General features: G+C 41.7%; 1 protein-coding gene across 1 annotated transcript in view; it reads left to right on the top strand.

Moving 5' to 3' along the window:
• srrm3 (serine/arginine repetitive matrix 3) overlaps positions 1-15,960 on the top strand; it is an 88,559-nt gene that overhangs the window by 59,548 nt on the left and 13,051 nt on the right. The window contains 8 exon segments of the mRNA XM_079508566.1: positions 5,250-5,326; positions 5,329-5,356; positions 6,793-6,873; positions 7,537-7,605; positions 11,194-11,229; positions 11,465-11,515; positions 12,920-13,027; positions 13,856-14,030. Coding sequence (XP_079364692.1) covers positions 5,250-5,326; positions 5,329-5,356; positions 6,793-6,873; positions 7,537-7,605; positions 11,194-11,229; positions 11,465-11,515; positions 12,920-13,027; positions 13,856-14,030 — 625 coding nt within the window.

Below are 15,960 nucleotides of genomic sequence, written 5' to 3'. Positions count from 1 at the left end.
TTGTTAGCTTTCCACCATGCAGTAGTTACTGCAGCAGTTAAAATATTTAGTTTCTCATGTTATTATTATTATTATTATTATTATTAAGAAATAAATGTTTTAATTAACACGTTTAAAGCCTCACTATGGTGGATGTTAATACAATATTCTATTGAGACATTTAGATTGTGAGTCAAAGATCATGTCTCACCTAGACACAGGATCTTATGCAAATTTTGACCTGATGGTCAAGATTACATTTATCCCCTGAGCAAAATGAAGCAGGTCGACTCTATTAGATCAATGGTAAAAGATTCAGCTGGAGAAAACTCGGTTCAAAATGTCATTCAAGAGGAAAGTTACACTCTAGGGCTCCTTTCCGATGTACTGTACAGTATGTTGTGCATCACAATGATCACATTCAGAGTTGTATAAATATCAAACATGGTTTGATATAATCATGACCACAGATTGAATTGAATCCCAAACCCGTGCACACTACAATAATCTGTGCCGTCTGTCCGTGGTTATCTGGACATGCTGTTTTGGCCACGGGACCGGACCTGTAGCACAATTTGCACCCTAGACAAGCTTTCTCTTGCTATATACTACACTACACATACAGTACAAAAACAAACATAGCTGGCATACTGCACCTTTTTATATTTTGCACACTTCTCACTTCCCACTGTCCTCTAAACTGGGCATCTGATGGCATTATATAGACCAGGGGTGCCCAAAAGGTAGATCGCGATCTACCAGTAGATCACAAAGGCTGTGCAGGACATGCCCCTATAATATTTAATTTAAATATAAAAAAATGAATTAAGGTGACTTTATTGCTTGATTGAGTGTTGCTGTCTGAATTAGCTAAAAAAAAATATCTAAAATTACCTATTCCATTTCTCCCCCACTATTTCCCATTCAAATGCATATGTAATGCCAGCTCTGCTATTCCAAAGCACCCTCAGGTACATATTTAAACTATTTTTAGCGATGGTATAATACATTATGTCGGTGGGTAGATCAGCTTGTCATTTTGAAAGTAGCTCTCAAGTCAAAAACGTGTGGGCACCCCTGATATAGACAATTTTTCGTATTCATTTATATTTTGTGTTGAAATTAAATACGGACGTTCAAAGTATGAATTGTGGTTTAGTTTGGTAGCATTTTGTGACGGCTCACAGCTCTCCAACACTGTTGGATGAGACTTGCAAATGAGTGATAGAATGCAGATTGTGCAAGTGTCATCATTCAGAATACCCTAAAAACTATAACACACCCTAATTTCTATTCTTTTTTTTGTTTTATAATTCTTTGCTGTTGAAATTTCGCCCCTCCTTTGGCTGGCGCCCTAGACGGCCGCCGGCGCCTATGTCTCCTATATATTCGGTGCCAGATATCCAGATTGGGATATAGGGCTAATCGAGCTGTAAATCATGTAGTTGGTCCCTGGCCTCAGTGTCATTATTCATGCCTGCTCTCTTGTCTCTTGTCTGTGCGGGGCTGCATTCAGAAATGATCAGGATTCTCTGTCTGTCATCATTATTCTAATGCAATGATCTCTGCATACATGTGCAGCATGCAGAGACGCTATGCTCAGCATGCTGTGGAAAGGCCAGAGCATAGCATTTAGACATTGTACTGGGCAGACTGAGCTGTATATGTATTAGAGTCCAACCGATATTATTTGACTTCGGTATTGACAATAATAAGCCGTTGTTATTACATTTGTTTTTATACCGCATATAGCAGTGTGTTGTGTAGATTTATTATTATTATTATTATTATTATTATTATTATTATTATTATTATTATTATTATTATTATTATTATTATTATTATTATTATTATTATTATTATTATTATTATTATTATAATTCTTCCCTAATGTAACTGCATTAAGGGACACTTCACCCCTTTTGCAACCAGATCTTATTTTTATGATGTTTGGGAGACAAGAAACACTTTCCTGGGGTTTTTTTTTTTATTGACCTCGGTATTGACAATAATAAGCCGTTGTTATTCGATTTGTTTTTATACCGCATATAGAAGTGTGTTGTGTAGATTTATTATTATTATTATTATTATTATTATTATTATTATTATTATTATTATTATTATTATTATTATTATTATTATTATTGTTATTGTTATTATTATTATTAATGGGGCTTAAGTGTCAAAATCAAGTTTTCTGTATAGTGTATTTTAACATTCAATGTATACATATACATTCAAGGTGTTCTTTAGTGTTACGTCTTATTTTGGCTCCTCAGTCACTGTAGCAGCATCAATAACTACAAAAAGTGCTCCTCGGAGCGCAGGTCTCCGCCAGGTCAGGCAGGTTATTGTGGCCTCCTGGTGGCGCTATAATAGGCCAATGGGAAAAGGGTGCCATTTCTTCTTACGCCTTTCATGGCAAACTTAAATATTTTTAAGTAAAAAAATATATATGTATTTATTAAAATGGGTTTATCACATTTAAAAAAATACTAATCGGCTCAAATATCTAATGTTAAGCACAAAGACAAACCAAAAACATTCGTAACTATGCCTACTAGCAATGGAGGTGTTTGAGTCACACAAATACTGAGGACTATTTATTGTTGTAAAGCTACAGAACGTGAAACAAGGGTAATTAACATAAATACACAAGTAGCCTATTTTAGTTAAATATATGTCATTATGCCCAAATTATGGACACAATGCCCATAATAGTTGTTTTTCCTCAGTGTTTTTATATTGGCAGACTTCACTTTGCTCGTTTGTTTATGTGCCAAAAGCATCATTTGCTAAACATCCTCACTCCCAAATTGTCATACTGACACTTGGTCAGGACCCCCTTGGCATGCACTGGTTCAATTCACTGGCCAGGACCCCCTTGGCATGCACTGGTTCAATTCACTGGCCAGGACCCCCTTGGCATGCACTGGTTTAATTCACTGGCCAGGACCCCCTTGGCATGCACTGGTTCAATTCACTGGCCAGGAGGACCCCCTTGGCATGCACTGGTTTAATTCACTGGCCAGGACCCCCTTGGCATGCACTGGTTTAATTCACTGGCCAGGACCCCCTTGGCATGCACTGGTTCAATTCACTGGCCAGGACCCCCTTGGCATGCACTGGTTTAATTCACTGGCCAGGACCCCCTTGGCATGCACTGGTTTAATTCACTGGCCAGGACCCCCTTGGCATGCACTGGTTTAATTCACTGGCCAGGACCCCCTTGGCATGCACTGGTTTAATTCACTGGCCAGGACCCCCTTGGCATGCACTGGTTCAATTCACTGGCCAGGACCCCCTTGGCATGCACTGGTTCAATGCACTGGTCAGGACCCCCTTGGCATGCACTGGTTTAATTCACTGGCCAGGACCCCCTTGGCATGCACTGGTTCAATTCACTGGCCAGGACCCCCTTGGCATGCACTGGTTTAATTCACTGGCCAGGACCCCCTTGGCATGAACTGGTTCAATTCACTGAGTGGGTCGGCCGCTTTTCAACGTTCAGTCTAGTCCAGGTCTTGACGAGGTTCCAGGTGGTCCCCAGCTAAATGATGTAGAGTTGGTATATAAATCTTTAACTCTCAAGAGTTAGAAGAATTATTATTTTATTATTATTATTATTATTATTATTTTACATCAATACACCATGGAAATGTAGACAAAATCTTATCCCAACAAAATATTCTATGTTTTGGGTCTGAACGGTTAAATCTCATCAAATGGTGGTCCGTGGCTCAAATGCCCAATAAATGATGGGCCTTGATATGAAAAGGGATGAAAACTGGTCTAGTCTGAGTCACGTGACGTGACCGATGAATGCAGGTATGAAAGAGAAAAAGGCCATGTTGCCATTAAAAACATTTCAAACGATGGCCTGGGCCGTGGCTCAGCGGTCCAGGCACCTTGGATGGTAATCAAGTCTGGCAGTGTGCCGCGGGTTCGACTCCCGATCCCGACGGCCTTTACTGCATGTCACCCCCCCATCTCTCTCCCCATTTCCTGTCAGCCTACTGTCTGTCTCTCCATAAATAAAATCTGAAATAAAGGCGAAAGCCAAAAAAAAAACATTTAAAAAAACAACATTTCAAACGCATTCAAAACAAGATTAAAACAATTAAGGCAGCCTTCAGGAGAGGGCAGAGTGATGTTGTCTGCTTCGGCTGACTCACCGCTGGTCTATTTGCGTAATGATAGGTTTGGAATCGATTACGGTCTGTCCTAGTCACTATGGTATGCAATTTAAAGGCTGTCCCCGGCTGCACTTTTACTCCACTACATCACAGAGGCAAATATAGTAATTTGACTCCACTACATTTATTTGAAAACTTTAGATAGTATAGTTACTATGATTATTATTACAAAAAAAGCTTGTAGAAATAATTTATTTGAAATGAGACATTCTGCATAATGAGTACTTTCTACTTTTGGTTCTTTAAGTACACTTTGATGCCAATACTTTTGTACTTTTACTCAAATACATTTTTAAATCAGGACTTTTACTTGTAACGGCGTAGTTCTACACGGCACTATTATAATAATAATAATAATAAAGCTTTATTTATATAGCACCTTTTAAGAACAAGTCACAAAGTGCTTAACAGAAATATATAGAGAAAACATGGATCAAAAAGGCATAGAATACAATAGAAGAGATTTGTCAATAGAACAATAGAAGATAACAATACAAAATAAAAGAATCACATGGGTGATGGGCTAAATGCAGCTCTGTAAAAATGAGTCTTTAGGAGCGATTTAAAATGTGACACAGACTCTGCAAGCCTGATCTCCAGGGGCAGGGCGTATTGATACTTTTACTTAAGTAAAAACATTTGAGTACTTTTTTAAAGAGATATGCCAGAGACCCCCATAAGAGAAGATTTTTACAGCTCTAGCAGTTGATTCTCAACCCGTTTCATTTCAAGGACCCCCAGTTTGACATGCATTAGTCTGCATTTAATAGCATATGTCTCTGACTCTGAGACCCCAATTTGTATTGTAAAATCAATGTTAATTTAACTCTGAGAGTTAAATTAAATTAACATAACCTAACCTAACGAGTCCATTTGGTTCCTAACTATATCATTTAGCTGGGGACCCCCTGGAACTCCCTCAAGGACCCCTGGGGGTCCCTGGACCCCACTTTGGGAATCACTGCTGTACGCCATGTGATGAGAGAGTGAGTGGAATCACTCCTTCTGGTTTCTCGCTCATGGAGCACAAAAGCAGAAGTCAACAACCACTTACAGTAACTCCTGTGAATTCAGGGTCAACCACCTGCACTATGAGCACGAAGATGAGTACGAAGGTGACCCTGAACTGGTTGACTATGAGGAGGGAGACTATTATACTATTACTATCGCAGTGACCACAGGTAACGCGTTCACACTTGGACATTACACACGCACACAGTCTTTTTTTATCCCACGATTTTGTACCAGTGTGTCTACTAGTGTAATCCTGTGCGCTACACTCCCTCTGCCAAACTGGGGAGAGCAACAGACTGACGTCATGTTTCCTTCAATGCATGAGGAGTCCAAGCCGCTTCTTTTCACCTGACAGGGTGGAGTTTGCCCGGTTGGACATTGGACATGGTGCGTTGAAGTTACACGTTATTCCAACCAGTTCCTTTTCCCCGGCTGGCCAGGGGGAGTCAATTTAGAGACCAGGATTACTGCATGTTTTTTTGTGAGGCTACCTACCCTAGGGGACATGGGGAGAACATGTAAATTCAACACCGAAAGGCCCTTTTGCCAACCCCACCTTGGGTATGGGCACTGATGACGCAGAGGGGAGAACGCCCACAGTGTCCCCAGCGAGAATCGAACCCAGGACCTTCTAGCTGTGAGGCGACAGCGCTACCGACTTTGTCACTGTGCCCCCCACACAGTCACGCACGCACGCACGCACGCACGCACGCACGCACGCACGCACGCACGCACGCACGCACGCACGCACGCACGCACGCACGCACGCACGCACGCACACACACACACACACACACACACGCACGCCCACACACACACGCACACACACAACCTCCCTCTAACCAAGGTGATAAACTAAATCTGTCTTCTGCCTTGTCACATGAACGTTTGATCGTTGGATATTTCATGTCCACTAAAAGAGCAGTCCCCAGCCAACGTTCTTGGCTGGGGACTATGTGTACTATACGTAAACTCTAAATTTCCATTTTCCAGCCATTCAGTTATAAATACTTACGGTACCCCCTGAGGGGTCGCGAGCCCCAGGTTGAGAACCCCTGGCCTTCCTGTCTTTGTGTCGAAGTGTCTTTGAGCAAGACATTCAACCCCTAAATGCTCCTTGAGCGCCCCTACTGTAGGTGGCTGTCCCTGCTGAATGGCTAAGATGGGTCAAATGCAGCGAATTAATTTCCCTATGGGGATCAATAATACAAGTTCTAAAACAAAAGCTACTCTCTAAAATCCACATGCACTGTTTACGCTCAAAAAACATTTCACGACAGTGTTATCTGCTGGATGGCACATACTTATCCGACAGTGTAAGTGCATGCATGCCTTTCCTGGAAGTGATTTCCTGCCCTACTACAGTGTGTATAGCGGCGGGTGACCGCCAAGCAATTAGAGGAAATGGATGTAATTGATATGTGATCTGGCTGGTTATCGGTCAACAAGGAAGTGAATGTGATATGTGTTATTCTTCCGAGCAAAGGTTATTACAATACCAGCAGAGATTATTGTAATAACAACCGTCTTGTATTTGATCTGTCTTGTTTCTCAACTTCTCCTCCTTCTCCCCTGTCTTTGTCATTGTGTCCGACCAATTTAGGGTGAAGAGAAAATCCAGCAGCTCGCCGTCCCCTCGCCCAAAGAAGAGGAAGAAGAAGAAATCCGGCCGCCGGAGGACTCGGTGAGTGCATGCATGGCTTACCTGCTGATGATATGTTTAAGGTAAGGAATGTGAACGACAACGGCCCCATATCTGTCCCGGATTGACATACGGTATAAGGCATAGGGTACTTTTCACAAGGAGCCTGGATGGGCTTTCCATCTGTGGAAGTTGTAAATGGCCACTGCTATGCCCTATGCAGGCCAGGGTACAGTAGGTACAGCTAAACTGTGTCAACTAGCTGATCAGTCAGTCTACGAAAGAAATACAAACAGACCTCTGTTTATGTTTTACAATCCATACGGTAGTGTACTGCACAGCCTTATGAAATAATAACATCATATTTGACAGCACTTGCAGTTTCGCAATCTATGGATGCGGATCGCCCCTGGGAACACTAATCAGGGGAGGAATATAAATGTCATTTAACGATGATAAAGCACTTAGAGCAGGGAGCCAGCCAATTACTGCATCTGAGATGGTTGTCTTTATGTCTGTCTGTCTGTCTGTCTGTCTGTCTGTCTGTCTGTCTGTCTGTCTGTCTGTCTGTCTGTCTGTCTGTCTGTCTGTCTGTCTGTCTGTCTGTCTGTCTGTCTGTCTGTCTGTCTGTCTGTCTGTCTGACACACACACACACACACACACACACACACTCTCCCTCACTCTCTCTCTGTGCACTTCTATAGGTTTGACAGCTCCTCACCCAGTCGCAGAGAGAAGAAGAAGAAAAGTGGGAAGAAGCACAAACGAGACAGGTGTGTGTGTGTGTGTGTGTGTGTGTGTGTGTGTGTGTGTGTGTGTGTGTGTGTGTGCAACAAAATCACATTTGTGTGAAGTGAGGGGCGCTCTTATCATCATACAGTACATCACATTCCGTGCTCAGCCGATTCAAATAATCACAAATGTCATTCCGGCCAATACAATCACTTTTGGAGTCTTCACTTCAATATGTACTTATCATCGCTATGGGGTGATCAGCCAATCATCAGCCAATGTTTGTGTTCACACAACCCCTCAAAGCTGGGCTAGCGCCCCTCAAAAAAACCTAAGAGAATACTGTCTTGGACAGCCATGATGGACTCTTGTCCATCTGTCGCCCTCATGGTTGAAAACGAATATACAGCAATGTGATGTACAGTAATGTACAATGGATTGTGTAAGGCTACCAAGAAACAAAAGTAAATCATCAGCAAATATACAGATCTGTTTTTTTTGTTTTGTTTTCAAGCAGCACTTGAGTATATGATATGGAATTCACAAGGGCACTCTAGGAAGGATATTAGAAAAGATATTGCGCCTCTCCTTTCATTATAGATTTATGGATTGCATTTAATACTTTTCCGTGGGGCGCAAAAAAAATGACGCTTACATTTTCCTATTGTCTCACCTCTTCTGCTGATGATGCAATAATCACAGCCAGTAGAATGAGAGAGAGAGAATGAGAGAGAGAGAGAGAGAGGATTGGGAGGAGTGCACTCTTCACAATTGCTTATTGTTGTTACCATATCCCTCGGCATTGCAGAAATGTTTGTTGATGAGACCTCTCTTCCTCAATTTTGGATGCGTGCGTGCGTGCGTGCGTGCGTGCGTGCGTGCGTGTGGTGTGTGCGCGCGGACGTGTGTGTGTGTGTGGGGGGGATTCAATGAATCCCTCTAATAACCGAGTCTCTATGGGCGAGAGTGCAATACAAGAAAAATGAGCCCCTCACTAAATTGCTGAGCATCACTGCACTGCCTGGTGCTCATTTCCTCCCTCCCATCCATCTACAATCTACACACACCTATAGTCTCTCTCTCTGTCTCTCTCTCTCTCTCTTTTGGACTCCAAAGACACTCTGCATTGCAGGTATTGTTGATGTATGTATGAATTATGTATAAATGATATGAGGGGGTGGGGGGGCACCCGGGGTATCAGCCCCTCAGGCGGTAGTGTTGTCTGACAATACGATCCACACTGCTGCATGTATATAACATACACTAACCCCCAGTTTGACATGCATTAGTCTACAGACCCCCATTTAATGGCATTTCTATCTCTGGGACCCCCAATTTATATTGTAAAATCAATGTTAATTGAACTCTACACTCTCAGAGTTACAGACCCATAAGGGTCCATTTGGTTCCAAACTATCATTTAGCTGGGGACCCCACTTTTGGAACCACAGCACTAGAGGACAGAGGGTGGTGTCTAGGACATGGAAGACAGGAGAATAATGAGCTCTCCTGAACATCCCCCCCCAAAATTGATTCCCTCCGGTGGGGAAACCGAGACTGCTGCTAGAGCAGGCGGCCGTATATACATTACAATGACAGCTTTATTACGCCTCTCTCACGGGGCCACGGCGAATTGACGCAACACACTCACTCCACATCCACCATGCCACTGTACTGTACTGTACTATACTGCATGTTGGAAATGCATAAGACAGGAGAGGGAATTTGAAACACAGAAAGAAAGAAGAAAAAAAAACACTCACTTCTCACTTCTCAGAGAGAAGTCTAAAAAACAGGTCATCACCATGGAAACTGGAATGATGCAAACTAAGAGAGTGATGCAGAGGTGATGTGATTTTAACCTTCTAAATCCTGACCTACGTTTTCAGAAAAACTTAAATTTTTCTTTTTTTTTCAAGTGGGAACTGGCCAAGAGGCAGAAATAAAAGTACACTTGCCTATGAAATATAATACAAAGATATTCAAAGTGATACACTTTAAGTAACAGGGCGCAAAATTGTGCACAGAGAAAATACACAATGTACAATATACATATATATACTGTATATCATTACAAAAATGTTATGCTGCTATATACTGTACATAGCAACAAGAACCATAGCTGCCTTGAAGGCTAAAAACACCCAAAGGGGTTTCCGTCTTGAAGGGTGAAAAAACAGCAAAAGGGGTTCCCGTCCTACACAGGAAGACCTACGAATGGCTTGCTGACATGATTCAACGGGCAGCTGGTGAATATCACACCCCAGACACTGTTTGTGTCATGGGGTAAATCATGCCCAAAATAGGAAGTGTGCCGGGTTGAAAGTGATTAAGTCTCTCTTAATAAATATTTAAACAATGGAAAACCATTAACAATAGACTGACACTGTTTGTGTCAGGAGACAACAGAAAGATCTGCTGTCTAGGTCTAGAACCAGAAGGAAGATGTTACAGGTCCTGTTGAAAACACATCTGAGAAGATGGTAGTAAAAATAGTAGTAGTAGTAGTAAAGTGGTGAAAAAACGACTCTAAAAAGTAGGCTAAGAGTGCCAAGCAGATGGGCAGATTTTACTCAGAAAAGCCCCACCTTCCATTTCCTCCCCAAAACCGGGAGGTATAATGTTCCATTACTACCTCGCGCTGTCAAGTCTGATCTGTCTTTAGAAGCGTTAATATTCCAAACGAGATGCTTGGTTAAGTCACAAATTATGACAGAACATCGGCGTTCTGATCAAAACCATGGAGAGCGTCGTAGATTAAGGCACGTACAGTATAAGAGACAGCTGCCTCCTCGGTGTCTCCTGTGTCTTCTGTGTGTCGCACTATTTACTCCGTTATGTTTAAAACATGACACATCTGGATGCCATATTCAATAATCTAACCATTTATGCGAAACTCAAATGTAATATCTGGGCATCACACCCCAGATATTACATTTGAGTTTCGCATAAATATATAATATTACCCACAATACAGAGGTCTGTAAATACGGCTCTGTGTTACTGGTGGTGGTACTGTGTTTGTTTTGAGCTCATCCTGAATATATGACCATAACCAGAACATGGGCGGTTGGCAGAATATTCTGTGCATATCGGAACTCTCACAGCAACATTGAAGCTTTTACACAATTTACAGCGTGTGTTCAGTGTTCTTTTTTTATTTTTTATTACATTTTTAGCCCATGATTTTGTAACCCATTTTTCACCCCTGTGTCAATTATCTAATGTGATCCTGGGCTCTACACACCCTCCGCCAACCTGGGGAGAGCAACGGACTTGAACTCATGCTTCCTTCATGCATGAGTGTCCAAGTCGCTCCTTTACACCTGACAGGGGGGAGTTTCCCTGGTTGGACGTAGCGCGTGGAAGGAACACGTTATTCCAACCAGTTCCTTTCCCCTCCATCAGGCGCCCCGGCTGGCCAGGGGGAGGCAGTTTAGAGACCAGGATTACTGCATGTTTTTTGTGAGGGTACCTACCAGTGTTCTGAACTTCTGTTTCGCTAGTTCAGGCCGGGGCATTGTGCATCACACATGACTTCTGATCATACCGTATGCTGTAGCAGTCATGCTAATATGGTATTCATATTTGTGTTTTTTTTGTTTTTGTTTTTTTCCCCATCTTTTTAGATCTTCATCCGGTTCCAGGAGAAAGAGGAGACACAGGTATGTGAGGAAAATCAGTTCAACTCAAGCTTTGTTCAGCAGACAGCAGAACTGCACTCTTCCTGCAGAACTGACTTCAATAGCTAGCTCACTCACTATACTAGCTCAAAAGATGCTTTGGTGGAATACTTCACTACCATGATCTGTTCCTTCCTTGAACTACATGTAAGGAGGGGAACATGTACAGTACAGTATATATGTTATTGTTGAACATCACTTGTGACATGTCTTCCAGATCGGGCAGCCCAAAGAACAAACACAAGGACAAGAACAAGCAAAGGAAAAGGTAAGAGAGAAGATTATTATTATTATTATAATAATAATAATAATAATTTGTATTATTGTTATTATTATTATTATTATTATTATTATTATTATTATTGTTATTGTTATTATTATTATTATTATTATTATTATTATTATTATTATTTTCATAAATGAATGCCTACACTCTGCACTCACTCACAAGGCATCATCGCATGCTGTTAGATCTGCTGTTATCGCAATATTTGATAATTTTTTATTGTGGAAAAAACAAAATGTATAGCCAAAATGTTTGGCTATAATGATATGCCCAAAATAGGAAGTGCTATGTTGAAAGCGATTAAGTCTCTATGTGGGGTTTTATACATATTTAAACAATGGAAAGCATTAACAAAAATACTAAATATTAGTCTACATTGGATCCATGAAAGTTAAAGTTGTTTTGGACATACAAGGTTTCCACGAGACATTATGTAAAGCATGCCCCCCTTTTCTGCCAAGTAGGACTGTACCCAATTGATGATGCCTCGTATACTGTATGTCAACACTGCGTCTGAGAGAGATTATATTCGGCCCCTTGTTGAGACAACGTGGCCTATTTCCACATGCGTTCCGAATAATGTTTGACGTACAGAGCGTGTGTGGCATGAGGATGTGAGTTTAGTGGAGCTTTGTGTTCTTCAGAGAGGGAAGCGAACAATGAACATGGTTCAGCTGAGCAAACAGGAACGATGTTTAGGCTGTCTTAGTTGGATTGGCACCGTACTTTGCATTGTGCACCCAAAGGGCCCTATTTTCACCATGCTATACCCCTTATCGCTAAACTTCTTTGCCTTTTTATTCACTATTTTGAAAACATTTTAAAATTGTTCAACTAGCCGATATACATCGACACATTGTGAGCTTGTAGAATGTGATTGATAGATAATTTGAACTATTCAATTTATTTTTTGAAAATGGTAAAACAAAAAGCAGAAAAAAAGCAAAGCACTGATGAAAATAGGGCCCATCTCCAGCTCAGACTTGCATGTACATCTTGCCATACAGTGCTTTAATGTGTGTATACTACTGTACAGTATATTGAAACTACACATTAAAATCACCAGTTAGTATTTGGGCACATTTATCATACAAATTCAGTTTACACTGAAATTAATTTAGCATCCATATAGGCAGTACAATTCAAGAGGTTTACTCACAGATTAAACACTTTCCAAAGATATAATACAAAACGCATGCAGTATAAAGCAAAGCACTCATGATGACAATTCTACATATCGCCATTTTTACACTCTCAGTTAAATGAACACTGAGAATTGTATTTATTATTATGTGAGTTTGTGATACTACTATGAGCTCCATCGCCGACGTGGCTAACGTATGCTGAACGCGTGGGTGGGTGCATGTTGCGTTTGTCGTCCAACAGGTCCCCTGGTGACTCCCCCAGCAGGAGGTCTCAGCGCAGAGGCAGTTGCTGCAGCTCCCGCAGTGCCTCGGTCTCCTCCGCCGGCAGCCCCTCCAAGTCTCCTGCCAGGTATTTTAAAACCTGTTCGAGCAGTTAAACATCACACTCGTGTGAAGTGAGGGGCGCTCTTATCATCATGCATCATCAAACATCATCATGCGTCACATTCCGTGCTCAGCCAATCAAATCATCGCTATGGGGCACACACATTGCTCAGCCAATCAAATCATCGCTATGGGGTACACACAAACACAGAAAGCTGGGCATAGGAGGGGCTAGTGCCCCTCAAAAATAAATGAAATAAATATTTAAATAAAATAAAATAAAATAAGCAAGTGTGTACCACTGTACTATCACTTACCTGGGCATGCTGGAAACCTATATTTTTTTACTTTGGATGTCGTGGGCCTATGCTGGTATTTCCACCATGATACAGCAAATGACTCCAGTCAGACTGTTAAAAATGTAGACCTGTCAGTCTCCTCGCTGCAATCATTTATACTCAATCCTCGGGGGACAGATTACAATACAAATTGAGCCCCTCTGTGAATCTTATATAATACCCTCCATTAAATGTTCACAATTCTTTCTCCATGAACTGTTTCAGACTTTCCTCAAAGGAGCAGGCTGGCTGGGAGTAGGCAGAGGAGGGGGGCAGGGTTATTATAGTCAACTAAATACATGAAAAAGAAAAGGCTAGGACATTACATACTTTTTTTTAAGTATCTGTACTTTACTTGGGTATTTGTATTTTTGGATACTTATGACTGTCACTCCACTATACAGTTAAAAACATAATAATAATCAAAACTATACTAACCTTGGTGTGGGGGAGTGGGGTCTCTTGTGGCTTAGGCCTACTCTAGTGTCTCTTTCTGCTTTCCCGTTCCTCTGCAGACTGACGTCCAAGCACAAGACGGACGGACACAACAAGGCGTCCAGCACCTCGCTGTCCCCCGCCGGCCCCAACAGTCCGACGACGTGGCACAACGGGCACCACTCCTCCCAGCGCAGCCGCAACGGCAAAGCCAGCAGACTCGCCCATGGTGGCGAGGGCGATAAAGGCCACGATGTATGTAGTCTCCTCTGTTTCGCCAACCCAGTCCTTCCCCTCCCTGTCTGTACCACACTTGTCTCCTCAAATGAACTTTGAGATACCTTTGTCTTTGGAAATATTCTCTTCTTTGATTTGGTGTTCGTAGATACATTGTTATTTTTTTTGGGGGGGGGGGTTATGCCTCGTCCAAAGCGTTGCATTTTATTTGTATATTTTGTGAAGAATTGTCTTTGTGGACCTCTCTGCCATCTTGCGTTATATTTTGTGTTTGGTTCTGGTAGCAAGCGAGGGGGGGGGGCATTCTTGTAGATCTGTTGAGGACATGCAAATCGTCTGAGTCGCTGAAGCGAAGCAGTATAGTATTCGACGTGTAATAGAAATATAACCAGCACTAATAATGGTTAGCCACAAACACTGAAATATGCTATTATTTGAGCCAGGGACAGATTGGTACTTCAAACATATATCCCCCTGAAGAAGTAAGAGTCAAAATCCCTTATTCTTGGGTTAGAAATGACAGAGTAGTTATTAAATATATACTGCAGATAAATCAGAATTAGGAATTGCTGCCTGTGTCAGGATTATAGTGTGGATGTCTATGATGTATTACGTCTTTGAACAGATTAATCAGAGGTGTCAGTCTCGACCGTGGCATCTGTAGATGTCTGACCCCTAATAACAAAATACTGTAGTATGTATTTGAAGCGACAGCAACGCTTCTGATTCAGTGTAGCAACACAGATGTCAGCTGGTTCTGCTGATGTAATCCTTTCTTATTTGGCTTTAGGACAGTGCCATACAATGGCTGACTACATGCCATATGCCCCAGCAGTGCCCACTTTACAATAAAGCTTCAATGTCGAAAATACTGCTCCATATTGCTATGATGTGATACATTTGTAATTTGTATTACTTGTGCTTTCACATCATGGCTCCCTTTGAAACGTTAACCACGGATGTATGGTGTATTAAATTGCTATCAGGCATTATGGAACCAAGACTGCTCTTCCATACTTTAAATGGGTCATTAGTGCTGAGCTAACAGTTATTGTGTTGGAATGAAACTGCCAACACTGCTAGCGAAACAAAAGACATTGCGTTAAACCAAAGGGCGAGCTAGTATAATAGTTTTTCACTGCTGAATAAGCAACTAAATGGACTGCAAACATCCTGTAGTCATGTTCTCTCCAGAAGAATTATTTAGATTTGCTGTCTCCTATTTCCAATTTCAGCTTTCATGTGTCTATGAGAAGGTCTCACCTCTCTCTCTCTCTCTCTCTCTCTCTCTCTCTCTCTAGCTCTCTCAGTGCTTGTGTCATTCATTACTGTTTCTTGTCCGCTTTTCTTAAGGATTTGAGTGGCATTTACCCATTAATAAATTCGCAAACTTTTCTGTCTTGTTTATGTAAAAAGCAGTCATATGCTTTGGAACTGGACCAAGTAGGTTAACTGGTATGTGTAATAGTTTATTCTATTCAATGCAGTTGTATTTCTTTCAAGCACATGTTTCTGCTCAGTGATGTACACACCCTTCTCCAGACGTTGAACTACTCCTGCCCAACCGGCAGCTGACTTTTGTTTTACCATGTTGATCTGCATGTTGCCTCTGGGTGGCAGTATCACCCTTTGTCCTTTGAGACAGTACATTCTTCCACTCTTTTCTGTTCAAGCCAGTGGAGAATGGCAAGGGAGGTCTCTGAACAATGTGATACGAGCCAGTCGTGTTACTGGTATCGAGGTACAATTGATTGTCTCTAAACAGTCAAATTACCATCAGCATATTTTCTCTTGCAAGGTAATATTACCACTCTTGTTAATCTCCACCAAAAGCTGGAATATCCCCCACCCCCACCTCCATTTAGATGTCTCACTCTCCCTGTTTATATACGGTTATGAGGCCACAGACCTTTGACAGATCCTACTGTATCCAACAGTGACTTGGTCT

Source organism: Electrona antarctica (genome assembly GCF_951216825.1).
Source record: "Electrona antarctica genome assembly, chromosome: 8".
Taxonomy (NCBI): domain Eukaryota; kingdom Metazoa; phylum Chordata; class Actinopteri; order Myctophiformes; family Myctophidae; genus Electrona; species Electrona antarctica.
The sequence above is the reverse complement of the archived record's forward strand: the minus strand, read 5'-3'. Positions and strand labels throughout refer to the sequence as shown.